Source organism: Malus domestica, chromosome 05, assembly GCF_042453785.1.
Source record: "Malus domestica chromosome 05, GDT2T_hap1".
Lineage (NCBI taxonomy): Eukaryota > Viridiplantae > Streptophyta > Magnoliopsida > Rosales > Rosaceae > Malus > Malus domestica.
Genome location: NC_091665.1, coordinates 45,972,942 through 45,994,393, shown reverse-complemented (window position 1 = coordinate 45,994,393; position 21,452 = coordinate 45,972,942). Strand labels below are relative to the sequence as shown.

Sequence of the window (21,452 nt, the reverse complement as noted above, 5' to 3'; positions counted from 1 at the left end):
GCCACCTGACACCGAGGAAAACGGTCAAGCAGCTAATTACGTACATACGGACCTCATTTGGTAACACGGAATCTCAACCATTCATCATAAATCGTGTGATTAGTTTTTGTCAGGTACTATTTATGTTTAATTTAAAATAATAAAAGTAAAATGATTTCTGACTGCACGATTCACTATGTACGGCTGAGATGTAGGGATCCCTCCCAACATAATGGATCTGAAGGGGATCCGTGTTCCTCATTTGGCAATTCATATAAGGAACCGAATAGTACTAATTGTCACGTCCCAATCTCGATATAATTCTAGGATCGACACGTGACGTCACTAGTACTGGTACATCTATCATGCCTCACCTCTGAGACATGACCGAAAACGCAAATAAATGGTTCAACAACTTAGTAACTTTTCCTTTTATTTCATGGCTACATCTAGCCTTTGTGTTAGACTGCCTACGTACCCATAGACGAGATCAAGTCATTCGTAGTTCACTTTTTAATTTAATTTTGTCTTTCCAAGAAGAAACCACAATTACCAATATCCACCAACCAAATTTATTCATATCATTATAAAACTAGGGTTTGTAAAATTATAAATAAACCAACTGAAAATCTCGAGCTAGAGCGACACAAATCTAGGAATTTAGCTCTGAATCAACTCAATGGAATCTGGAATAGAATTTGATTCTGGACCACTACGGAATCGAGGCGAAGCAGGGTATTCGGACCACTCAACGAAATCCCACTCTAAGATACGTATGGTTCCCCAATGCGGATTAACCAGACGGCATCCATTAAACAGGCAATGACCCCTACTGCAGATTAACCAAGCAGAGTCACCCCTATAATGTGTATAGTCCCCTAATGCGAATTAACCAAGCAAAAAAAAGAAAAAAAACTTGAATCTTCTAAATAAATAAATAAAATTAAAAAAAAAAAGAAAAAAAAAACCAAAATCTAAAGCTGATTAAACACATCCCCACAACCCCCAAAACCAGAAACCCAGCAAACCCCCCCCGGGACCCACCTCGCCCTAACCCCCCCTTCACACCCGCACCTGCTCACCCACCCTCGGCACCCACCCTCTTCCCTCCTCTACACACCCCAGTCCTTAAATCCACACCCATTGGGGAAGACGGGATCTGGGTTGCAGGGAAAATGATATGGGTTTTTTTTTTCTTCTTTTCTTTTCTGGGTTGCAGATAGTGGGTGCTGAGGAGGAGGTGGAGAATGGGTGCACGATGGGTTTGAGGAAGACGGGAGGGAGAAGGGTTGCAGGGAAAGGGGTTCGGGGAAGATAAAGATGGTTTTATTTTTTTTATTTTTTTTGGGTTGCAGGTTGGGCTCGGGTAGGGGGGATGAGGGGATGGGAAGATGGGTGCGCCGAGGAGGATGTGGAGGATGGGTGGGAGTGGTTTTGGATTTGGGTTGCAGGGAAGGACGACGGATGGGGAAGAGATGAAGGGGTGGGGTTTCGGGGTGGAGGGGGGTGATGGGATATGGGTTTTCTAAGTTTTTTTTTTTTTAATAGGGTTAATATTATAATATTTTTAATGTATAAATTTTTTTTTTTTGCTACGTGGCAGTCACAGCAACACAAATGTGGCAGACACGTCAGCATTTAACAGACCAATAGATGGAAAATCTAACGGATGTATTATACGACACATGCCCACTTATTTATCTTCTCCACGACTTCGGTGTTATTAGTCGGGTTCTTCGTTTTTTTCCAACAATCTCTCGCTCGTTGCGCATTGTCCGTCAAGTCCTCCCCATGGACTGGATCTAATCGAAGGACTGTCAATTGCAACAATGGAAAAAATGAAGACTGGATTGGCCATCCCAGAGATTCCACTACCATTCTTCTCCTTCGGCTCCTCCTCCACCCTTTGAATTTGGAATTGAAAGTTATGGCAATGATTTGAGATTTCCACCAACCTTCTCTCTTCATCTTCTGTCTCAATTTGATTATTGAAATGGAAAAGAATAGGCCTTTTTCTTAATCTTGGGATAGAAATATGACAAACCGGCTATGCCACCATACACAAAACTGAAATTACTAAAATACGCACTTATAAATACTAAAAATCATCAGTTTATTGCATCACTTTTCTCATTTGGGAGAAAGGGATGTTGAGAGAGCTATGGATTTTTGGGTTGAGCTCAAATTTCGAAGATAGGGAAGTCCAAAGAGAGGTGAGAAGAGTGAGCTAGATTTTGGGTTGACCTCATACCGCTGATTTAGAACAAAGGAATGTGAGAGACGTGAGAGTGAGCTGGGTTTTGTACCATATTTTATGTTTTGGCTGGAAAGTTCCATTTTTTGTGGTGATTGAAGCTTCGACATGCATAGTAAGGTAGGGTGTTTAGTTCGAAGTTTCTATATCAATTATTTATGGAATAAATGGGTTGTTTGTAAGATGAATTAATACATAGAATTTAAATTAGGATTTGTGTTTCATGTTGGGGCCTATGGGTTGTGAAATAAACTTTACTTTTTGATGTGCTACAAAATTGGGATGGAATAATTTCTAACTAACTTGTACTTGTTGTAGTTTACTAATACAACTATTTACTGATGTAGCACTATTCAGAGCTCTGTTGCAGACTTATAGTAATCACTTGCAAATTCAAATATTACTTTATAAGCTGAGAATAATATATAGGGTATGATCAATGTATAAAATATCGATGATATCGGAAATATCGGTAGTCCAAAAACACGAAAATTTCGATGGAAATATCGGGATATTATCGATATCGATAAAAATTGAATAAAAACCACGGAAATTGTAAGAAAAACTTGGAAATTTTTATTGAAACTTTGCCGGATGTTTATTTAGTCAATTATCTATTAGTTTATCACATAAAATTGGAAGGAAATGCATTGCATGATGGATTTAACTGATTTAAGTTGATTATATAGCGAGCTGACAAACATTGTGAGTGTAGAAAATATGTAGTAATTAATGAAAGAAGTTTAGACACACCATAATCATTTATATATAATGAATTAGTTATCAGCAATAGTTTAGGGGTTAAATGATAGTTAACCCATGCGCATAGTTAGTCATAAACTTAAGATTCTTTTCTCTCTCAAACTGCCCATATTTCCCCAAATATTTATGGAATCTATCAATTTAGTCCTAATTTCCATTACCCAATCCAGATCTACATTTAAGATTCTCTTTTCTCTCAAACTGCCACGTGGCAGCACCCCAACAATCCTTTTTTTTGGACAACTGGTAAACATTCATTACCAACTAAAAGTAAGTACAAACAAGGGCCAAGATACAATATTAAAACAAAAAGCAGGCCCACACAACACTAAGGACAAGGTTCAAAGCCAGCTTTGGAGCCCAGCCCACATAAAAACAGAATACAGAAAACCCTACTCCTCATTCGCCTACAGCAGCCACCGCCAGAAAAGTCAACAGCGATGAACCTCAGCACCACTGCCATTGCAACTCCTCCTGCACATATCCAAGGCCTACCGCCATCGCAAAAGGTCATACCTGCAAGAACCCAAAAAGTGATGAAAAAGAAAGCCTCATCATCCTCTAGGGACCACCGAACCAACCGGCTCCACGAAGCAAAGGAAGCTCGCGGGGAAGCGAGCAACAATCCTTATTCTTCTCTTTCTGTCCTCGACCCCGCAACCCCTTTTTTCTTCTTCTTTCTTTTCTGCATTATTTCTCTCTCTCTTTCTCTCTCAAAACTCTCATCTCTCTCATTTCTCTCTGCACCGAGACCCACATACACATACGCACACCATCGCACCTGCTCGAGGAAAACACCCATCGTCATCAGCAACCTCGTCTTTCTCCCTCTTATTCTCGTCTCTGCAACTCGGCGAACGCAGGAACCCTCCGACGAGTTTCTTGAATTTCTCCGGTTAGGTAAGCTTCGGGTTTACCTCTTTCTGTACTAGATTGAAGCTTAGATGTAAATTTTAAGTTCTATCTTGTGTTTTTCCAAGGTTTTTGGGACGAAATCGGCTCGGGAATAGGCACACCCATCTCCGGCGAGGCCGTGGGTGTCGAGAGGTTTTTCGACCACCACAGGTCATTTCACGGCAAACAGAAGGTATAAACGCAATCCTCTCGCCTTGTGCTTTCGTTTGGTACCTAGATCGGGGTCTAGGGTGGTAGTTTGCAGTCGGCCGGAGCTGTAGAAGCTCTGGCGTTCTTCTCTGTTCTTCTGTTAGAGCGATATTATCACGATATTTTAGCGATAATTAAGTGGATACGTGTTAAAATATCGCTCTCTCACAAAAACGATATTATCGGCGAAATATCACTGATAATATCGATATTTTAGACCTTGGGTATGATGCATTATCTGAGAATGAATGCTATTCTTTTGCATAATGGAGTATATATGATCGACAAACAAAAGCTTTAGCATATGGAATAAAAGGCTTTTTCGAAAGTGCTTTCCAATCTAATGCTTTCCCACATGGTCGAAATTCCAAAGTAAAATAAAAGGAATTCATGCTTGATATCTACATTTTATAGAATAAAAGGTTCGCAACGCAAGGCATCTTTCTTCTGCATTATCTGAGAATGAATGCTATTCTTCTGCATAATGAAATATATTCGATCAACAAACAAAAGCTTTAGCATATGGAAGAAAAGGCATATATATATTTCATAGAATAAAAGGTTCGCAACGCAAGTCATCTTTCTTCTGCATTTTATGAAAATGAATTCTATTTGCATAATGAAATATATATGATCAACAAACAAAAGCTTTAGCATATGGAATAAAAGGTTTTTTCGAAAGTGCTTTCCAATATTGTGCTTTCCCACATGGAAGAGATTCCAAAGTAAAATAAAAAGAATTCATGCTTGATATCTACATTTTAAAGAATTAAAGGTTAGCAACGCAAGGCATCTTTCTTATCCTCATCCGCAAGTTGCGGGGACTTGTGGAAATGACTGGCTTAGCCCTGTCTTCCTATGTATATATAGTTAAAACATGATTGAATAACTGCACGAAGGATGGCTACTGATGCTAAAGCGCAAGAGGAAAAGCGGTCATTCCCACATAAGTATGAAGACATTCTGAAAGATTTTGGCGCAAGTAACGACTCGTCCTCACCTGCAAAAGTCCCTTCGAAGGTCAAATATCCAGGAATTTTCGACCAACCGAAAAAGGTGAAATCCATGCATTTAACTTTCTGACAATTTTAAAAAGAATTTCCGGCTCTTTGTTTTTCAGTTTTCGTGTGAAATTATCAAACATGCTTCAGAAATGTGAAATTGTTCTAATTCTTACTGAAGTTCAGCACACTCATTTTCTCCGTCTGGACACACGTGTTTGTTTATTGCATTTGAATATTTGTATAAACAAAAGGAGAATCAATTAAAGGGCAGAAATAAACAGGGTGTGCAACAGAAGAAAACGGGTGTGCGGAAATCATTGTCTTTTAAATATATTAAAAGATGAACTCTTACTACAGCTTGAAATATCAACAATCATGTTTATCCCATTATTTTCTTGACTATTATTAGAAAAGGTATTGGGTTGATAGGGAGGGCAACAACTGTTTTGTGCTGTATGCAAGAGCTCTCACAATCACTTTCGGTGAAGACGATCGTTACTGGCGCTGGAACCCCGTGTACGCAGCCAGGTACCGAAAACTTGAATCCGTATATCACAATTGATATTGGTTACTGCTATATAGTAATCGGTCCTAACTTAGGGTTTAATTGCAGTTCTGTCTACGTTGATGCTGCTGAACTGTTAGATGTATTATCGCTAGAAGTGAAAGGGGATTTTGAGACCGCATACCTGACACCCGGAACTGTGTATGAAGTTTCATATATAATCATGATGAAGGACCCAAAATATGGATGGGAAGATAAAGTCGAATTCAGCGTCACTCCCCCTCAGAACCTGCAGATTGTCCCGAGAAACTCTACACTTGATCTGAGGACAAAAGGAAGATGGTGGAGTTATGTCCGAGTTGCCGAATTTACAACATCGCCTGGGCAATCTGGCCGGATGTATTTTATGCTCCGTCAAACTGTTGGGAAATGGAAGAAAGGGCTTGTTATCAAGGGTGTCGACATTACTCCTAAATAAGTTGCAGAGTACCCAGCAACTTCCCTTACGAGCAGAGAAATAACGTTCTGATTTTCATTTTTTTAAAGCAGAAATAAGACAAGTGCGTATGTAAGAAATGATGGGAACAGAATAATAATGGAAGGATGATACGCTTTTAACTACTGCCCAAATTCACATTTTTCTTTCTGCTTCGGTAAAGAAAGAGTAGTGATTCCACATAGGACCAATTTCTTGACGATAAAGATCGATCCATGATCATTATCGACGATTATTTCTGAATTACAGCAATTCACACCTATTCCACTTGCCTAAAGCAACATAGGAAAACATGCTATGCTGTACTAAAACCCCTAAAGCAATATTCATATCAGTAAAGGAAGACATGTTGAGATATAACATATATATCACGCGCTTGAAATGCACGTTACAGCGAAAGTCACCAATGAAACAATGAGAGACCACCTTCCTGTGGAAGATATCTTCTCAGCACCATTGGCAAAAACAAAGAAAAAATGAACTTTCAGGCGCATCAAATGTCTCTTGTGTAATCTTCGGGCTTGTACCACTACCATGATGAGAAATTAATTCCTTTGCTCTTCAATTTCTCTGTTGCAGGTGCAACCTTCTCTAAGAGCTGCATTTTACAAAAATTAAATTCTAGAATTATTTCTTTAAAACCACTAGTGCATTTAATATGATTACAATCTACTGCGTCTTTTACAGGAAACTATAGCACTACTAAAAGCTCTGTTACGGACTTACAGTAAACATCTGCTCTACTCACCTCCCACCCACCCCCCGACCTAACCTAACACAAAAATTTGAGGAAAAATATGGAAAGGTAAAGGAAAGCTTGCCACTTCATCGGTAGAAACATACATCAAGTTAGGGAAACTGAATTGACCTTTGACTCTTCGTAAATGGTTATATAACTAGTGAACAAGATTAGTGGTAGTAACAGAAAGGCAATGAAGAGTTAAGATCTTGCATTCTATAACCGTAGTTCGATCTTAACACGTAAGGTTTTGTAATTAGATTCTGGATAAAGCAGAAGACTAACCTTGCCATGCAGCACACAGTTCGATACCAAGATAGATCTTTCAAATACAGAGAATTTTCCGCCATCCATGCATGTAACCTTTACTCCAGCCTCTTCAACTAAAAAAGGTCGTACCCAGTGCACAAGGCTCCCGCTTTACGCAGGGTCTGGGAGAGGTGAATGTCGGCTAGCCTTACCCCCATTTTATGGAGAGGCTGCTCCCAAGTTCTATGAATTGCCATACCAAATTCTATGAATTCTTTAAATCACACTTCTGGATGCCACGATTCTGCAGAGAGAAAAGTGAACTATAATTTTCATGCATCAGTTCAAGCATCTTGTCACAAGAGGTTGTCCGAAGCAACACTTCCAAACACTTGCCATAAAAACGTAAAGGATATTTCTAATGACAGAAAGTCTATTATTTGTATATTCTTCCCGTGTAAATTGTTCATACTGAAACCAAACTGTCAATTGATGCATTATTTTGTTATGTGCTCGATTTCCGATGTATACTTTTGAGTTATCACAACTCTTTCCAGGTATTCAACTAGGAAAAATAAAAAGAACTAACCCATGTATAAGAAAGTATCAATGATTATTTAGGGTCTCGTAACAAAGTAAAAACAAAATCGAAAAGAAAAACCTGAACAATATGTCATATAATGCAAATAAAAAATCAGACCAAATTGCTTTAGGAAAAAAAAAAAAAAATTGAGAGATATAAAACAAAAATCTCTGCCGATGTATTATGTTTCCACAAACCCAAAACAAGAACGTATTCAATTGAGTGTTATAACAATAGACTTCCAAATATTACTATTCCACAAACACCAAACAAATGCATTTATGAGAAGACAAAACATTACCAAAACACCAGCTGCTGTATCCCATGGCTTTAGTCGATATTCCCAGTGGGCTTCTACAATCCAAAGAGCTACATGGCACATGTCTACCGCAGCTGCACTGAGCCTGCTTACACCCTAAACATTACGATGTAGGGAAAATACCATGGGGAAAAAAGAGTTCAAGTCACAAACATGAAGAGAGAGAGGGAATAGGAAGTTAATTAATCCCAAAGCTAAAGCTCAAATAAAAATTGCTTAGCACTAAAACGAAAGGCTATTACCCTTCTGATGTAGGTGAACTCTTTAAATAACTCTATGTTGGTGATCCACACATCATCTTGTTCATAACCAAATCCAGTAACAAGAAGAGATCGTCCCACCTCAAATATGGAAGAGTATGAGCCTAAATAAAATATAAAATGGTTTCTCCTTTATACAGTAAGCGATACACATGAGATAGCTCATCTTTCTCTCTAATACCTTTTCTAGTTTCTAACTTACTACCTTTATGCCTAACATTCTGGTGGTGGTTGGAATTTCTGAAGAAAATTGGGTAAAGATAATCACAGCCTAAGGTATGTTATGGTTTTGTACCTTTATTTATTGCATTCTAGTACAAAGGAATAGCAGTAAGTGTTAATCAATATACCACTGCAAATATTCTAACATCAAATAAGATCAGACTTAGTCATCGACCTAAAGTAACACGATTCGACATAGTTATAGATTTCAAAATTCTTTTTCTTCTAATAAAAGGAATATTAAGCTCATCAGTTTGGCTCACGTGAATTCTTTGGCCATTACAAAATGCTCCCCCTCCTATCATAACACAGATTATCGATTGAGCTCAACATCATTAGTACAATTACAAAATCAATTAAGACTAAGGCAACTATTTAGGAAGAACTTCCATACAAGCACTAGCAGAAAAAATGCGGGTATTCCAACACAGGGCCCCCAACGAACTCTATCTGAAAATATAAACAGAAAACCAACATGTTAATTTCCACTATGTCAGTCATAGACGTTATAGTAATAGATGATTTTTGGTCCACATCCTAACAGTTCGAGCTTTTGAAAACAATGGTAAATAAATAATATTTATCATGGTAACAGAGTAAGAGATCCTGAGCTCAAATCATCACATCGCAACCTTGCAATATAAGTTGAAGACACTCTTGACTCTAATAATGAGGCCCACATGAGAAGGGAAGTACTAGAAAATCAAATAGACATCTTAACATATCATGCAATCATGCAAGCAACATGTCAAATAAAATCTACTATATGTGATCAGTACCACTGCAGCAGCAACAGGTCTTCCTCGAAATAAAACTCCAACAGAAACTGCAAAGCTAGAATAACCATGTGCAAAATTTGTTGTTCCATCTACGAAGATATCAGAGGTTAGATAAGACAAAACTAAGAATTTTCAGGCTATTCTTATTAAAGGTATCTGGATATAAAACGACAATCCAGCTACCACCCTAATAGCTCTTTCCAATTTCATATCTGTCATTAGAAAGTTCATCTCTAAACATTCATGTATGTATTAAGTATATGAACTGCCGTCTATATACAAAATCATAATATTTACACTGCAACAATTTGTTATGAAAAAGTATGAGTCAAAAGTATTGAGGCAAGAATTACGATGGCTGAAACAACCTGGTAACTGATTTACAGTAAATCATGTTCTGAAACACACCACTATCATGAACCATATCATACTTGGTGGTCTTGAAAAACCCAATATGCACAAGCATACCTATACTGCCCCTTAGAAGATACTAACCTAAATGATCAATGCACCACATATAATCAGATGATGCATCTCCAGTTATTCCACCTCCTCTCCAAGAATAAGGTGATACTTAGAAGTTCCTTCATGATTAGTGTATCTTGCTTGTAAAAGGTTCAACCTTTACATGTAAGTTTCAACCTCTACTCTAGTCTATTCTAGAAAGTGTTATCACTACAAGTCAATTGAAGCATCAAAACATACAAAACTAGTGAAAGCATGTCAATTCAGTTCTTACTTAGTGACCAAGTCTGTTAGTCCTTTATAGGTGATATCCCGAGGCTTATTAACAGCATCCATCACAACCTGAAAAGTGACGCAAATAACATAAGCTATAAGGAATTCATGATGATTCAGTAATGGACAAAACGGCAAGTACTACACCTAAGGCGTTGAATCAACATACTCTCTAGCAACAAAACAATGTCATCATATATTACACCGGCAATGTTTTTCTCCTTTAGTACCTCTTTTTTGTAAAAATATTTTGACTATTAGTTGCTAACTCCTATTAGGATGAAATTTAACAACTTTTATTCCCTAAACATATATTTAACGGGAAAAAGACGTTACCGGAGTAGAATAAGACACTCTCAGAGCAAACAAAGGCATGATCAAAAGCCAACAATGCTTCCAAAATCAAATTAACATACTGAACAGGATTAAAAACAATAAAATTCAAGCAATCCCCCAAGAAACAAATGCAAATTCCATCTGGGTTCTTATTCAAATTACAGAATTTACACAATGCTGGCACATTCAAAGAATTACAAAAACAGAGCTAAAGAGCAACCTCAGCGCCAGTCTTAGCGGCCTTCTCTACCACTCCAACGAGCTGACCAATTGGAATTGGTCCAGTTGATTTGGCCCCAACTTTCACATACAGCTCCGGGTTTGGAATTTCAGAGAACACAGCCTTTGTGCAGAGACTTCTCGTCGGTTTGGCAATCGAAAGTCCAAATCTTTGAAGCCCATGTTGCAATTTTTGCTTTGAATTCAGTAAAAGTGAGTAATCTGGTCGATTGGGCGGTAAATTTGATCTTGGTATTTGAGAAATTCTGAGAGGAAGGTTTGGGGAGAAAATCAGGGACCTGCCCATTTGAACTGAATGAAAATGTGTTGGTAATTTTCCTCAGTATTATTTTGCACTGTGTTTCTGCCACGAAATTTGCTAAATGGTATCGGGTGATGAAGGTGGAAGCAACATTTTGTGCTCCAAACACTTCGGACACTTGTTCATCCCATTTTCTTCATAATTTACTCCTAGAAAAAAAAACTTTAACCTCGGTTTTTTATTTGAGCAGATTTCAGTTTTCACTCTTAAAATATATTTCCAAAGAAGTTAAACATATGAATTTTCTCTCCGAGTGAGTGTCTTTCTCTCAATGTTGAGAATTCTTCTCATTTTTAGTGTGAGGCTTTTAATCTTGAGAAAATTCGGTAGTGCTGACCTTAAATAAAAGCTATAATTGATATGTCAATCCTACGTGGATTGGCATACATACTGTGTGCTGCCAAGTCTACCAATTTTGACATATGAGAAAAATTGATGTCATTTTATTTTTTAAACATTTTGTTGTATGGACCCTAGTTTTTTTTGAGTGATTTGTTTTGAAGATGGAGTCCTACAAATATTTAATTGAATAAGATAAAACATATGAGTTTGAGGAAAAAAGAGTAAAAGAAAGGAGATTGCTATTTTTTTAACAAACGATATTATCTACACTAAAGGATGAAAGACTGAGGGAGTGAGCTAAACCTCACAATGATTTAGCAATAATATGGTTCAAATTCACCTTTGGTGATAATCAAATTCGCCATTGACGGGATTTGAACCCACGCCGTCATACAATGGCACAACACATTTTTACCACTATAATAAAGGGCCACTTAAGAGATTGCAATTTACACACCTATTTTCATTTTCCACACAAACTTGTTGATTTTTAGCCATTGATCTCCTTTAGTTCATTCAACCCGACGATCGAAAATCGAGAGAGATGTGGAAGAGTAGGGCAGTATGCCACCTGTCTCTAACTGATAGGTTTGCATGAGTTTTGTATAAGTCTGAAGGAGAAATGGTATATCTTCCAAGAGAAAATGCATATGTGTGCTAGAATGGTATTTGGTTGCAGATGACACTTCACCACAGTAGCGAAAAATAATCATTTATATATATTTTAGTGCTGTTGTATAGTCACTGATCCCCACCGATCCTTCTTCCCCCTAACAGCTAACAATTTAACCCATTACCCCTAATGTTTGTTAAAAAACAGGTCTATGGGTAATTATCATTTAGTGATAAATTGTCACGCCCTGATCCCGACATACGTCTAGGATCGACACGTGACGTCATCAAATACCCGCATAACTCCCATACCCCGCCTCCGGGATATGGACAATGCACAACTCAAGCTTTGTATGGCGTGATAATTTTTCTTATACTTTATGGCTGCATTTAACCTCCCCGTTAGAGTGCCTACGTACCCTCAATAGGGATCAAGCCATTCGTAGTTCACCAATTCAATAACTCCGATCACTATAACAAGACATTACTACATACATGTAATCAGAATAACTACTAAAAACTGGATGCTTTCTTTGTACAGCTTGTCTACACATATGAGACATATACATATAACTTCAGAACGTGAATCAACTTGATTTTGGTTTCAGTATAAGCATGCGTATAGATAATTATGTCTAATGGGACATCATTCTACCACTTAGGCAAACAACATGATACGTATAAAGGTGAAGTACTTAATTGAATAGTAATCACACCAAATTGGATCTATCAAACCATATCAATGATTCTTAATAATTAACATAGAAAACCATACTGTTTATTCAAGTGCCTCAAAATAAAAATATAAATTCCTAGTAGTATTAACTCTTCATCTGCTGAAAGAAAGAATAAAGAACCACCAATATATCAATGGCCAAAACCAAGAGTCATATACTACTCTAGTAATAGCATTGTCCAATCAAGTATTTAGCATCAGCATCTGACAATGTCATGGAAAATATAGAACCGCTCAATAGTTTTAGAACTCTAATTATCTACACAAACACAAACCTAGGCTACAACACATACAAATTCAGCAATGTTCTTCAAGGGTAGGACAAATATGGCACCTAAAATATTCAAATGTATTTGGCTTCGATTATGGAATAACATTAATACTTATAAAAGAAACCCAATTCTTACATTTCTAAAGAGAACCAAATCGAGGTTAGGATTTCAAGGTTCTTCCCTAAATATGCAACCAATCCTTATTGCCCAGTTCTGTTTCAACTCCTAAACAATACAACTAAGTATCATCTCAAATATTCATACATAATACCAATTTGAAATTCGAAATCAAGAACAGATCCCAAAACTGAAAGTTAACACCTTGGGAAAAACTTACGCTAGAGGAGAGCCCATGAGGAAAGAATCATTATCTTCACTTAAAGGGGTGAACCGAAATCAGAGAAAAGTCGCCAGAAAACGTCAATACATTTGGACCTCATTTTCTTTGTACACCGGTTTTCAAAGGGTGGGTATAGTATCAGATTGAAGACAACTTTACTACAAAAATATAACTTCCAGCCTTGTGTGATTTCATTATCGTATGAGGAAGTTATGATGAAAATAGTTTACAAGGGGTGAAGTGAGTAAAGGAGGAAGAAGAAGACAATGGCCTCTCCCCCCTCCCCTTCTTTTTTTCCCACGCCCATTCCCCGTCTCCTGTTTTCCCTTTCTTTTTCTCGATGGTTCCCCACCCTTCCCCTCTTTCTTGTTTTATTAATATTTTATTCTATCAATAATATTTTATATTTAGTGGTATTATCTTTTCTTTCTACTTTGAATAAAATGATTGGTACTTGTTTTGTAAAATCTTTCGGGTTCCACGTTCCAATTTTTCACTACGCCTGAACTCAGTCGTTTGTAATAACGAGATACGTAATGAATAATGAAATTTCGGGGATGGAATTTCACATAAATACTTTGTCATTGCTTGGGAATAAAATTGACACTAGTACGGCAATAGTTATGTTGGTTATAGCATTAACACCTCTTATTATGCATTCAAGTTTGAATCATTCTTTTTACAATTTAAATTAATTTAAAGTAAAATATTGTTTTTCAAAAATCACAATATGAAGAATCTATAAATAGACGACATTTTGATCAAAATAGAGTTATCTAAATACGAACTGTCGCTTCATCAACCTTAATTGTAAAAAACTTTACGTGCACCTAAAATATCTCCAACAATATTTCAAGCTAATAATGCATAACTCTCTTAGTAAGGGTAGCACAAACATCGTTATTTAGCTTAAGAAAAGCTAAAACTTTGATTATTAAGCTCAAAATCATCTCTTACATGCCCATGGACAATGCAAGTCTCAAAAGTATTCGACTAAAGATAAACTCCAACAATCAAATATTAATCTCTATAAATCTTGATTGTATCATGGCATATACCAAAAATTGTAACACTATCAATTGTAGGGATTTCTGAATTTCTTTAAAAGCTCAGGGATGTCATAGCCAAGCATGTCATCCACAGCTTGAATCATTTTCGGCTTCAACTTGTCGAATTTATCGATGTTATAGCCGCCCAACACCTCCCGGAAGTGCTCCACGTCTGGAAAGTCGCCGGCTGGTAAATGAAAGTCCCTCTGAACCTGTTTTTGGAAAAATTAACAAGAGTAATCATGCCTGCTAGATATAGGTGTAAAGATCAAAGAGTGTTGCTTAAGAATCGATAAACCTTTGCAAATTCCTATTCGAGGTTGTCGATGAGTTTTCGCTGAGCCTTAGATTTTCTCATCATAGTAGGCATCTCCTTCTTCAGATGACTCATTATGTAGGCATGAATCTTAGCAGCTCTAGCACGTTTTACAAATTCATTGATCTGCAATATACGACATATATAGGCAGGGGCGGATCCACAGTGGGGTCGTCGGGGTCGCACGACCCCTTGGAAACCATGGAAACAACCTTGAAGCTCCCATACGCGACCTCTTGGAGCTGGGGTCGTCGGGGTCGTCGGGGTCGGAGTCGCACGCCAAGTGTTCGACAAAAATCCTGAACGAAGCTCGGCACTGCAGGAAGAGGAAGAAGAAGCTGCGCGCTTCTTTTTTTTCAAAACATACGGGCAAAACGGCGTCGTTTTGGCCCAGGAAATTTTTTTAAATGACCTGGCCAAAACGACGTCGTTTTGGGCCAGGCCGAAAAAAAAAAAAAAATTTTAATTCCCACCGTGTCCCCCCCCCCCATCCCAGCCTTTCCTACCCAACCCCTATACAATTAAAAGCCCCAATTTTTCATCCTTCAACCCTAACTCAATACCCCCAAATCCTCAACTCCTCTCCTCCCTTGCTGCTGCTGCCCCCAAACCCTCAACGTGAACTCCATCTCCTCCCTTGCTGCTCCTCTGCTGGCGGCTCCAACTCCATCTCCTCCCTTGGTTTTTATATTGTGATGTGAGTATTTATTTTGAATATTTTGTATATGTAGAATATATTTAATTAATTGAAATTCAATTCATATTTATTTTGTGAGTTTTTATTGTGAGTTTTTATTGATGGTTTGTTTATATTGATGATTTGTTTATATTGTGAGTTTTTATTGGTTTGGTTTTATTGATGGTTTGTTTATATTGTGATTTTTTATTTTCATTATTTTGTAGATGTAGAATGCAAGATGAGATATTTAATTTAATTGAAATCCAATTCATATTTATTTTGATTATGTTTATGGTTTGTTTATATTGTGTGAGTATTTATTTTGAATATTTTGTATATGTAGAATATATTTAATTTAATTGAAATTCAATTCATATTTATTTTGATTATATTGATGGTTTGTTTATATTGTGAGTTTTTATTTTCATTATTTTGTATATGTAGAAATTAGAATGCAAGATGAGATATTTAATTTAATTGAAAATCCAATTCATATTTATTTTGATTATGTTTATGGTTTGTTTATATTGTGAGTATTTATTTTGAATATTTTGTATATGTAGCAAGCATTATTATGGAACGGTTTTTTAAGAGAAAGTCATCATCGGGTTCGGGTAGTTCGAATAATGTTGATAGTTCAAATACTGTTGGTAGTTCAAGAACTCCAAGTTCAAGACAAAGTCAGTTAGATGATGTTTTGGGTAATCTTCAAGCGGATCCTGGATTAAGAACTCGAATAATAGATTATGACGCTAATATGAGAGATGAGGTCCGAAGATTATATCTACAAAAAGGACCTTGTCAACCTAGATGTCATAATTTCCCAATAACTAATATGTCGGGAATTAATCGACGCTTCATTCCCCAATGGTTTGATGAGTTTGATTGGTTGGAGTATAGTGTATCTAAAGATGCGGCATTTTGTCTCTATTGCTATCTCTTTAAAACCAATTTTGAACAAGTGGGTAGTGAAGCTTTCACTGGAGATGGATTTAAGAATTGGAAGAAAGGGAGAGAAAGATTTAAGATGCATGTTGGACCGGTTGGGAGTGTTCATAATAAGGCTAGAGAAGCTGCTACAAATTTGATGAATCAAGCTACACATATTGAAACGGCAGTGAGCAAACACTCTGACCAAACTCGTAAGGCTTATCGCACATGCTTGATTGCTTCAATCAAGTGCACTAAGTTTTTATTGCGACAAGGTCTTCCTTTTCGTGGCCATGATGAAAGTGCCACTTCAAGCAATAGGGGAAATTACTTGGAGTTATTGCAATTCCTTGCAGATAATAATGATAAAGTTAGAGAAGTTGTGATGGAAAATGCTCCGGGGAATCTCAAATTACTAGCTCCTTCCATTCAAAAAGAAATTGTGAATTCATGTGCCCTTGAAACACTTGATGCTATCATGGATGGTCTAAAAGATAAATTCTTTTCAATATTGGTGGATGAAGCACGTGATGTGTCTGTGAAAGAGCAAATGGCTATGGTGTTGCGTTATGTGGATGACAACGGGCATGTAATTGAAAGATTTGTGGGTATCCAACATGTTACCGACACTACTTCAAGTTCACTAAAGGATGCTATTGACACATTGTTTTCTCGCTACGGTTTGAGCATTTCCAAGCTACGAGGACAAGGTTATGATGGTGCTAGCAATATGAGAGGTGAGTTGAATGGCCTTAAAACAAAGATATTGAGAGAACAACCTTGTGCATATTATGTTCATTGCTTTGCTCATCAACTTCAACTAGCTCTTGTTGCCGTAGCAAAGAATAATATAGACATTGCCTCTTTTTTTGCAACGGCTAATAATGTAGTTAATCATGTTGGAGCATCTTGTAAGCGGCGTGATTCACTTAGAGGGCAACTTCAAGAAGAGCTTGTGATAGCTTTTGAAAATGATTGTCTTATAACGGGGCGAGGCTTAAATCAAGAAACAAGTCTCAAACGTGCCGGTGACACACGATGGAACTCACACTATGGTACCTTGATTAGCATCATTTCTATGTTTTCATCCGTGGTTCATGTGCTTCAAATGGTTATTGATGATAATCCCAATGAAAGTGCGGGTGAAGCAAATACGTTAATGAGAGTGATACTTACTTTTGAGTTTGTGTTTCACCTTTTCTTGATGAAAGTCATATTGGGACTCACAAATGATTTGTCACAAGCATTGCAAAGGAAAGATCAAGAAATTGTGAATGCAATGGCTTTAGTGAAATCATGCAAGGAAAAGCTATAGTGGATGAGGAATAATGGGTTCGATGCATTGGTTGATGAAGTATCTTCTTTTTGTGAAAAACATCATATTGATGTTCCTAACATGGAAGAGGCATTTATACTTCCAGGGAGGTCAAGGCGTTATGCTCCAATAAAGACAAATCGTCATCATTATCGTGTGGAGCTCTTTATTTATGTCATTGATGAGCAAATTACGGAGTTAGAGGATCGCTTTAATGAGGTAAATACCGAGTTGCTTATTTGTATGGCATGTTTGAGTCCGAAGGATTCATTTGTAGCTTTTGATAAACCAAAGTTACTTCGTCTTGCTCAATTTTATCCTCAAGACTTTTCGGATGAAGATCGTTTGGCACTTGAAGATCAACTTGAGATTTATATTCATTATGTGTGTTCCAGTAGTGATTTCTCTCAATTGGAAGGGATTGGTGATCTTGCAAAAAAAATGGTGGAGACAAGGATGCATCAAGTATTCAATTATGTATATTTGCTCATTACATTGTCTTTAGTTTTACCAGTTGCAACTGCTTCAGTGGAGAGAGCATTTTCTGTCATGAATATTGTTAAGGGTCCACTTAGGAACAAAATGGGAGATCAATGGTTGAGTGATAGCTTGCTTGTTTATATTGAGAGAGATATTTTTGCTTGTATTGAAAATGAAGCTATAATGCTTCGTTTTCAAAATATGAAACCTCGTCGTGGACAATTATAGTTTGTAATATTGTTTCCATTATGAATTATGAATGAAAGTACTATGATTTCATTTTCAATATGTTTTTCCATCCTAAATTTTTATTTGAACTTTTACACTGCGACCCCTTGGGGTAAGATTCCTGGATCCGCCACTGTATATAGGTGAAGGGAATTAAACGGAATGCAAACAGGAAGAGCAACCAAGTCTTCTTTCGTCTATCAACCAAAACAAAATCAAGAAAGATCGAAATGAGACAGAATCTTACCCGGCGATCACATGCTTTCTTAGGTATATCAACCAGATCTGATAGGAGGTCATCTTGTTCTTTTTCAAACAGTTCTTTGCCGATAGGACCAACAATTCCTTCGTTGACAGGCTTATCATTGAATGAGCTGCAAAGCCATGAAGAAATAACAATATTCGATCAAATCAATTATGCATCCAATCCCAAAGGATTAACCACTTTGGAAAAAGAAAGCCTGCCCGATATAAACACGCACAACCTCTGGAATATTCACAACTTTTCCAAGCGACCACATCAATGCCCCATAAACTCTCATCAGCTTCAGTATGTAGACAAAAAGTTAAGAACTTGAAAATTTCTTTCAACAAAAAGTATAATAGGCAATATAAACGCGAGGTACATCTCACTTGTTGAGTATCAACTTGATCAGCTTTATTCAAGACCACTCGAATCTTGTCATCATGACCATGCAGAGATGAAATTACACGTTTAAATTCATCGCTGATGTCGAGCGTATGAGGATTAAACAGAAGAAGAATGACATCACATTTTGCTGCAAACCATGATATAGCAACAGTGAAATCGTAGCTCCCTTGTTCGTTGCTTTTCTTCAGATAGAACTCCAGGGGTGTCTACAAATGTAATTTCATTTAGCAACTATAACCATAGGAAAAGGAAGATTAACACAATCCAAGAGGAAGATTATGGTGACAAAATCAGCAGAAATGCTATATAAATAGAAGATTATAAAGAGTTCAAAACTCACTGGATGTGGCATTTGTGAACACTCAAATTTTGATAAAAATGCACCTCCGAAAGTTGTTAGATCACTGGAAGGCAGGTCTGCATGAACAACTATAGTATTTCCAGGAATACTCCTCTCATCAGGTCCAGACTGAGAACAGAATTGCAATCAACAATTAGAATTACCAAAAAACATTTAACATACAATATAAACCTCAGAAAGTAAAGAAATAAACTCGATAAACTTTTTAGAAGGAAACCAGGTGATTAGCAATTATACCATCAGTACAACGAATCTATCTGTAGTAGGTTCTGGTCCAATGTGAGCTCCTGTTCCAACAAACGAATGTTAAACCCTTCAACGCTGAGGTTGTCAACTAATAATTTCAAAAATAAAATAGAGATAACTTAACCAACCTGGATAGTTGCATCGTAACAAATGTTTAATAAATGTTGTTTTCCCAGTTGAATACTGACCCACAAGCATGACCATGGGTTTAGAATCAAAATCACTATTAGTCTGCAAAGAAATAAATCAGCCATAGATTTAGCAAATGTAGTATCTAAACGAAACAGTGCAAAGAAGAGCAAAAGGATATTTGATTCCCCAACACACTTTGGACGATATACATCCAAACATATAGAAATCCACTCACCAACGATACAACAACAACAACAAAGCCTTTTCCCACTAAGTGGGGTCGGCTATATGAATCCTAGAACGCCATTGCGCTCGGTTTTGTGTCATGTCCTCCATTAGATCCAAGTACTCTAAGTCTTTTCTTAAGGTCTCTTCCAAAGTTTTCCTAGGTCTTCCTCTACCCCTTCAGCCCTGAACCTCTATCCCGTAGTCACATCTTCGAACCGGAGCGTCAGTAGGCCTTCTTTGCACATGTCCAAACCCATTTTGTGTACCTGTTGATGCTTCACCGCCCAACATTTTGTGCCATACAGCATCGCCGACCTTATTGCCGTCCTATAAAATTTTCCCTTGAGCTTTAGTGGCCTACGACAGTCACACAACACGCCAGATGCACTCTTCCACTTCATCCATCCAGCTTGTATTCTATGGTTGAAATCTCCATCTAATTCTCCGTTCTTTTGCAAGATAAATCCTAGGTAGCGAAAACAGTCGCTCTTTGGTATTTCCTGATCTTCGATCCTCACCCCTAACTCATTTTGGCCTCCATTTGCACTGAACTTGCACTTCATATATTCTGTCTTTGATCGGCTTAGGCGAAGACCTTTAGATTCCAACACTTCTCTCCAAAGGTTAAGTTTCGCATTTACTCATCCTGAGTTTCATCCATCAACACTGTATCGTTTGTGAAAAGCATACACCAGGGAATATCATCTTGAATATGTCCTGTTAACTCATCCATTACCAACGCAAAAAGGTAATGACTTAAGGATTGTTGATGCACACAATCAGTGAGGACTTTGGTACAACAGAAAGTATTAAGTTTGTGATCTTCGCTAGATTGCTCTGGTCATTAGTGTGGATAAGTATGTAAATAGATAGAGACAGGAAAGCAAACACAAGATGTACGTGGTTCACCCAGATTGGCTACGTCCACAGAGTAGAGGAGTTCTCATTAATTGTGAAGGGTTTACACAAGTACATAGGTTCAAGCTCTCCTTTAGTGAGTACAAGTGAATGATTTAGTACAAATGACATAGGTTCAAGCTCTCATCTTCACTTGCCTTATCTGTCTCATAGGTAGATGTGGCATCTTCTCTGGAAGTACTCTTCCTCCATCCAGGGGTGTTATCTTTAACTGGTGGAGATGCACAAGGTAATGTATCAATTTCACTTGAAGCTTACTTATAGTTTCAGGCTTGGTCAAGCGCGATACAAACCATGTAGTAGGAGTCCTCCAAGTCGCCGAGCTAGGGGATCTGTTGAAAGAGGTGACAGACAGGGTAGGCAATCAGAGCTCAATCAGTCCCAGATCAGAAGTTTGATTTCGAGTTCCAGCTGATTATTCTCATTCTCCCTATCTTGCAGGCAGCATGAAGGATAAAGAGAAGAAAATGAGAATAGATGATATGAGATACTTTTGCTTTTGAAGAAGTAACTTTTCACAGGTTTATTCTTGAACTGGGCTGGAGGATTTTCTGGTTTCCTCCAGAGTATAAGGCCGACTGAAGAATTTGAGGGTCAAAACAAGTTTATCAAATCTAGAGTACGTTCGACCCTGCTGATATGGGATACTTTTGCTGTTGACAAAGTAATGGATGTATCGGCACGTGTTCTATTACGCTTGTCTCCACATGCTTCCTTGTATCCTTTTCACTTTCCCTATCTGTTCC

The 21,452-nt window shown here is 37.5% G+C and overlaps 3 protein-coding genes and 1 pseudogene across 12 annotated transcripts; 2 read left to right on the top strand and 2 right to left on the bottom strand.

Moving 5' to 3' along the window:
* The first annotated feature begins 3,706 nt into the window (after window positions 1-3,706).
* Window positions 3,707-6,229, top strand: LOC103434454 (protein PHLOEM PROTEIN 2-LIKE A1-like). Of its 2 annotated transcripts, XM_070820955.1 has the most exons (5): window positions 3,707-3,895; window positions 3,976-4,082; window positions 4,970-5,155; window positions 5,513-5,631; window positions 5,717-6,229. In XM_070820955.1, exons 3-5 carry the CDS (start codon window positions 5,000-5,002, stop codon window positions 6,084-6,086), a joined length of 645 nt encoding a protein of 214 aa, XP_070677056.1. In that variant the 5' UTR covers window positions 3,707-3,895; window positions 3,976-4,082; window positions 4,970-4,999; the 3' UTR covers window positions 6,087-6,229.
* On the bottom strand, window positions 6,202-13,413 carry LOC103434453 (phosphatase IMPL1, chloroplastic-like). Of its 9 annotated transcripts, none has more exons than XR_011580916.1 (7): window positions 10,550-11,021; window positions 9,995-10,062; window positions 9,256-9,344; window positions 8,871-8,926; window positions 7,977-8,090; window positions 7,129-7,396; window positions 6,202-6,702 (listed from the first exon to the last, which is right to left on the bottom strand). XR_011580916.1 is itself a non-coding variant. In XM_070821590.1 (4 exons), exons 1-4 carry the CDS (start codon window positions 13,184-13,186, stop codon window positions 8,923-8,925), a joined length of 387 nt encoding a protein of 128 aa, XP_070677691.1. In that variant the 5' UTR covers window positions 13,187-13,413; the 3' UTR covers window positions 8,776-8,922. The 9 variants fall into 9 exon arrangements, 1 of the variants encoding a protein (XP_070677691.1); XR_011580915.1 differs by having other exon boundaries at window positions 8,237-8,926; window positions 10,550-11,010; XR_011580914.1 differs by having other exon boundaries at window positions 7,977-8,926; window positions 10,550-10,991.
* Window positions 13,414-14,072: 659 nt separating this feature from the next.
* LOC103434458 (EH domain-containing protein 2-like) overlaps window positions 14,073-21,452 on the bottom strand; it is a 54,578-nt pseudogene continuing 47,198 nt past the window's right edge.
* On the top strand, window positions 15,155-17,461 carry LOC139196615 (uncharacterized). The gene is made up of 2 exons (XM_070822940.1): window positions 15,155-15,234; window positions 15,780-17,461. Exon 2 carries the CDS (start codon window positions 15,791-15,793, stop codon window positions 17,459-17,461), a length of 1,671 nt encoding a protein of 556 aa, XP_070679041.1. The 5' UTR covers window positions 15,155-15,234; window positions 15,780-15,790.

Excerpts from the sequence above, each read along its gene's own strand:
- LOC103434454 (XM_070820955.1), top strand. The coding sequence starts at position 5,000 with ATGGCTACTGATGCTAAAGCGCAAGAGGAAAAGCGGTCATTCCCACAT. Across the intron at positions 5,156-5,512 it reads TTTTCGACCAACCGAAAAAG|AAAAGGTATTGGGTTGATAG; the intron begins GTGAAATCCATG and ends GACTATTATTAG. Across the intron at positions 5,632-5,716 it reads AACCCCGTGTACGCAGCCAG|TTCTGTCTACGTTGATGCTG; the intron begins GTACCGAAAACT and ends GTTTAATTGCAG.
- LOC103434453 (XM_070821590.1), bottom strand. Across the intron at positions 10,063-10,549 it reads CCGCTAAGACTGGCGCTGAG|GTTGTGATGGATGCTGTTAA; the intron begins GTTGCTCTTTAG and ends GTCACTTTTCAG.
- LOC139196615 (XM_070822940.1), top strand. The coding sequence starts at position 15,791 with ATGGAACGGTTTTTTAAGAGAAAGTCATCATCGGGTTCGGGTAGTTCG.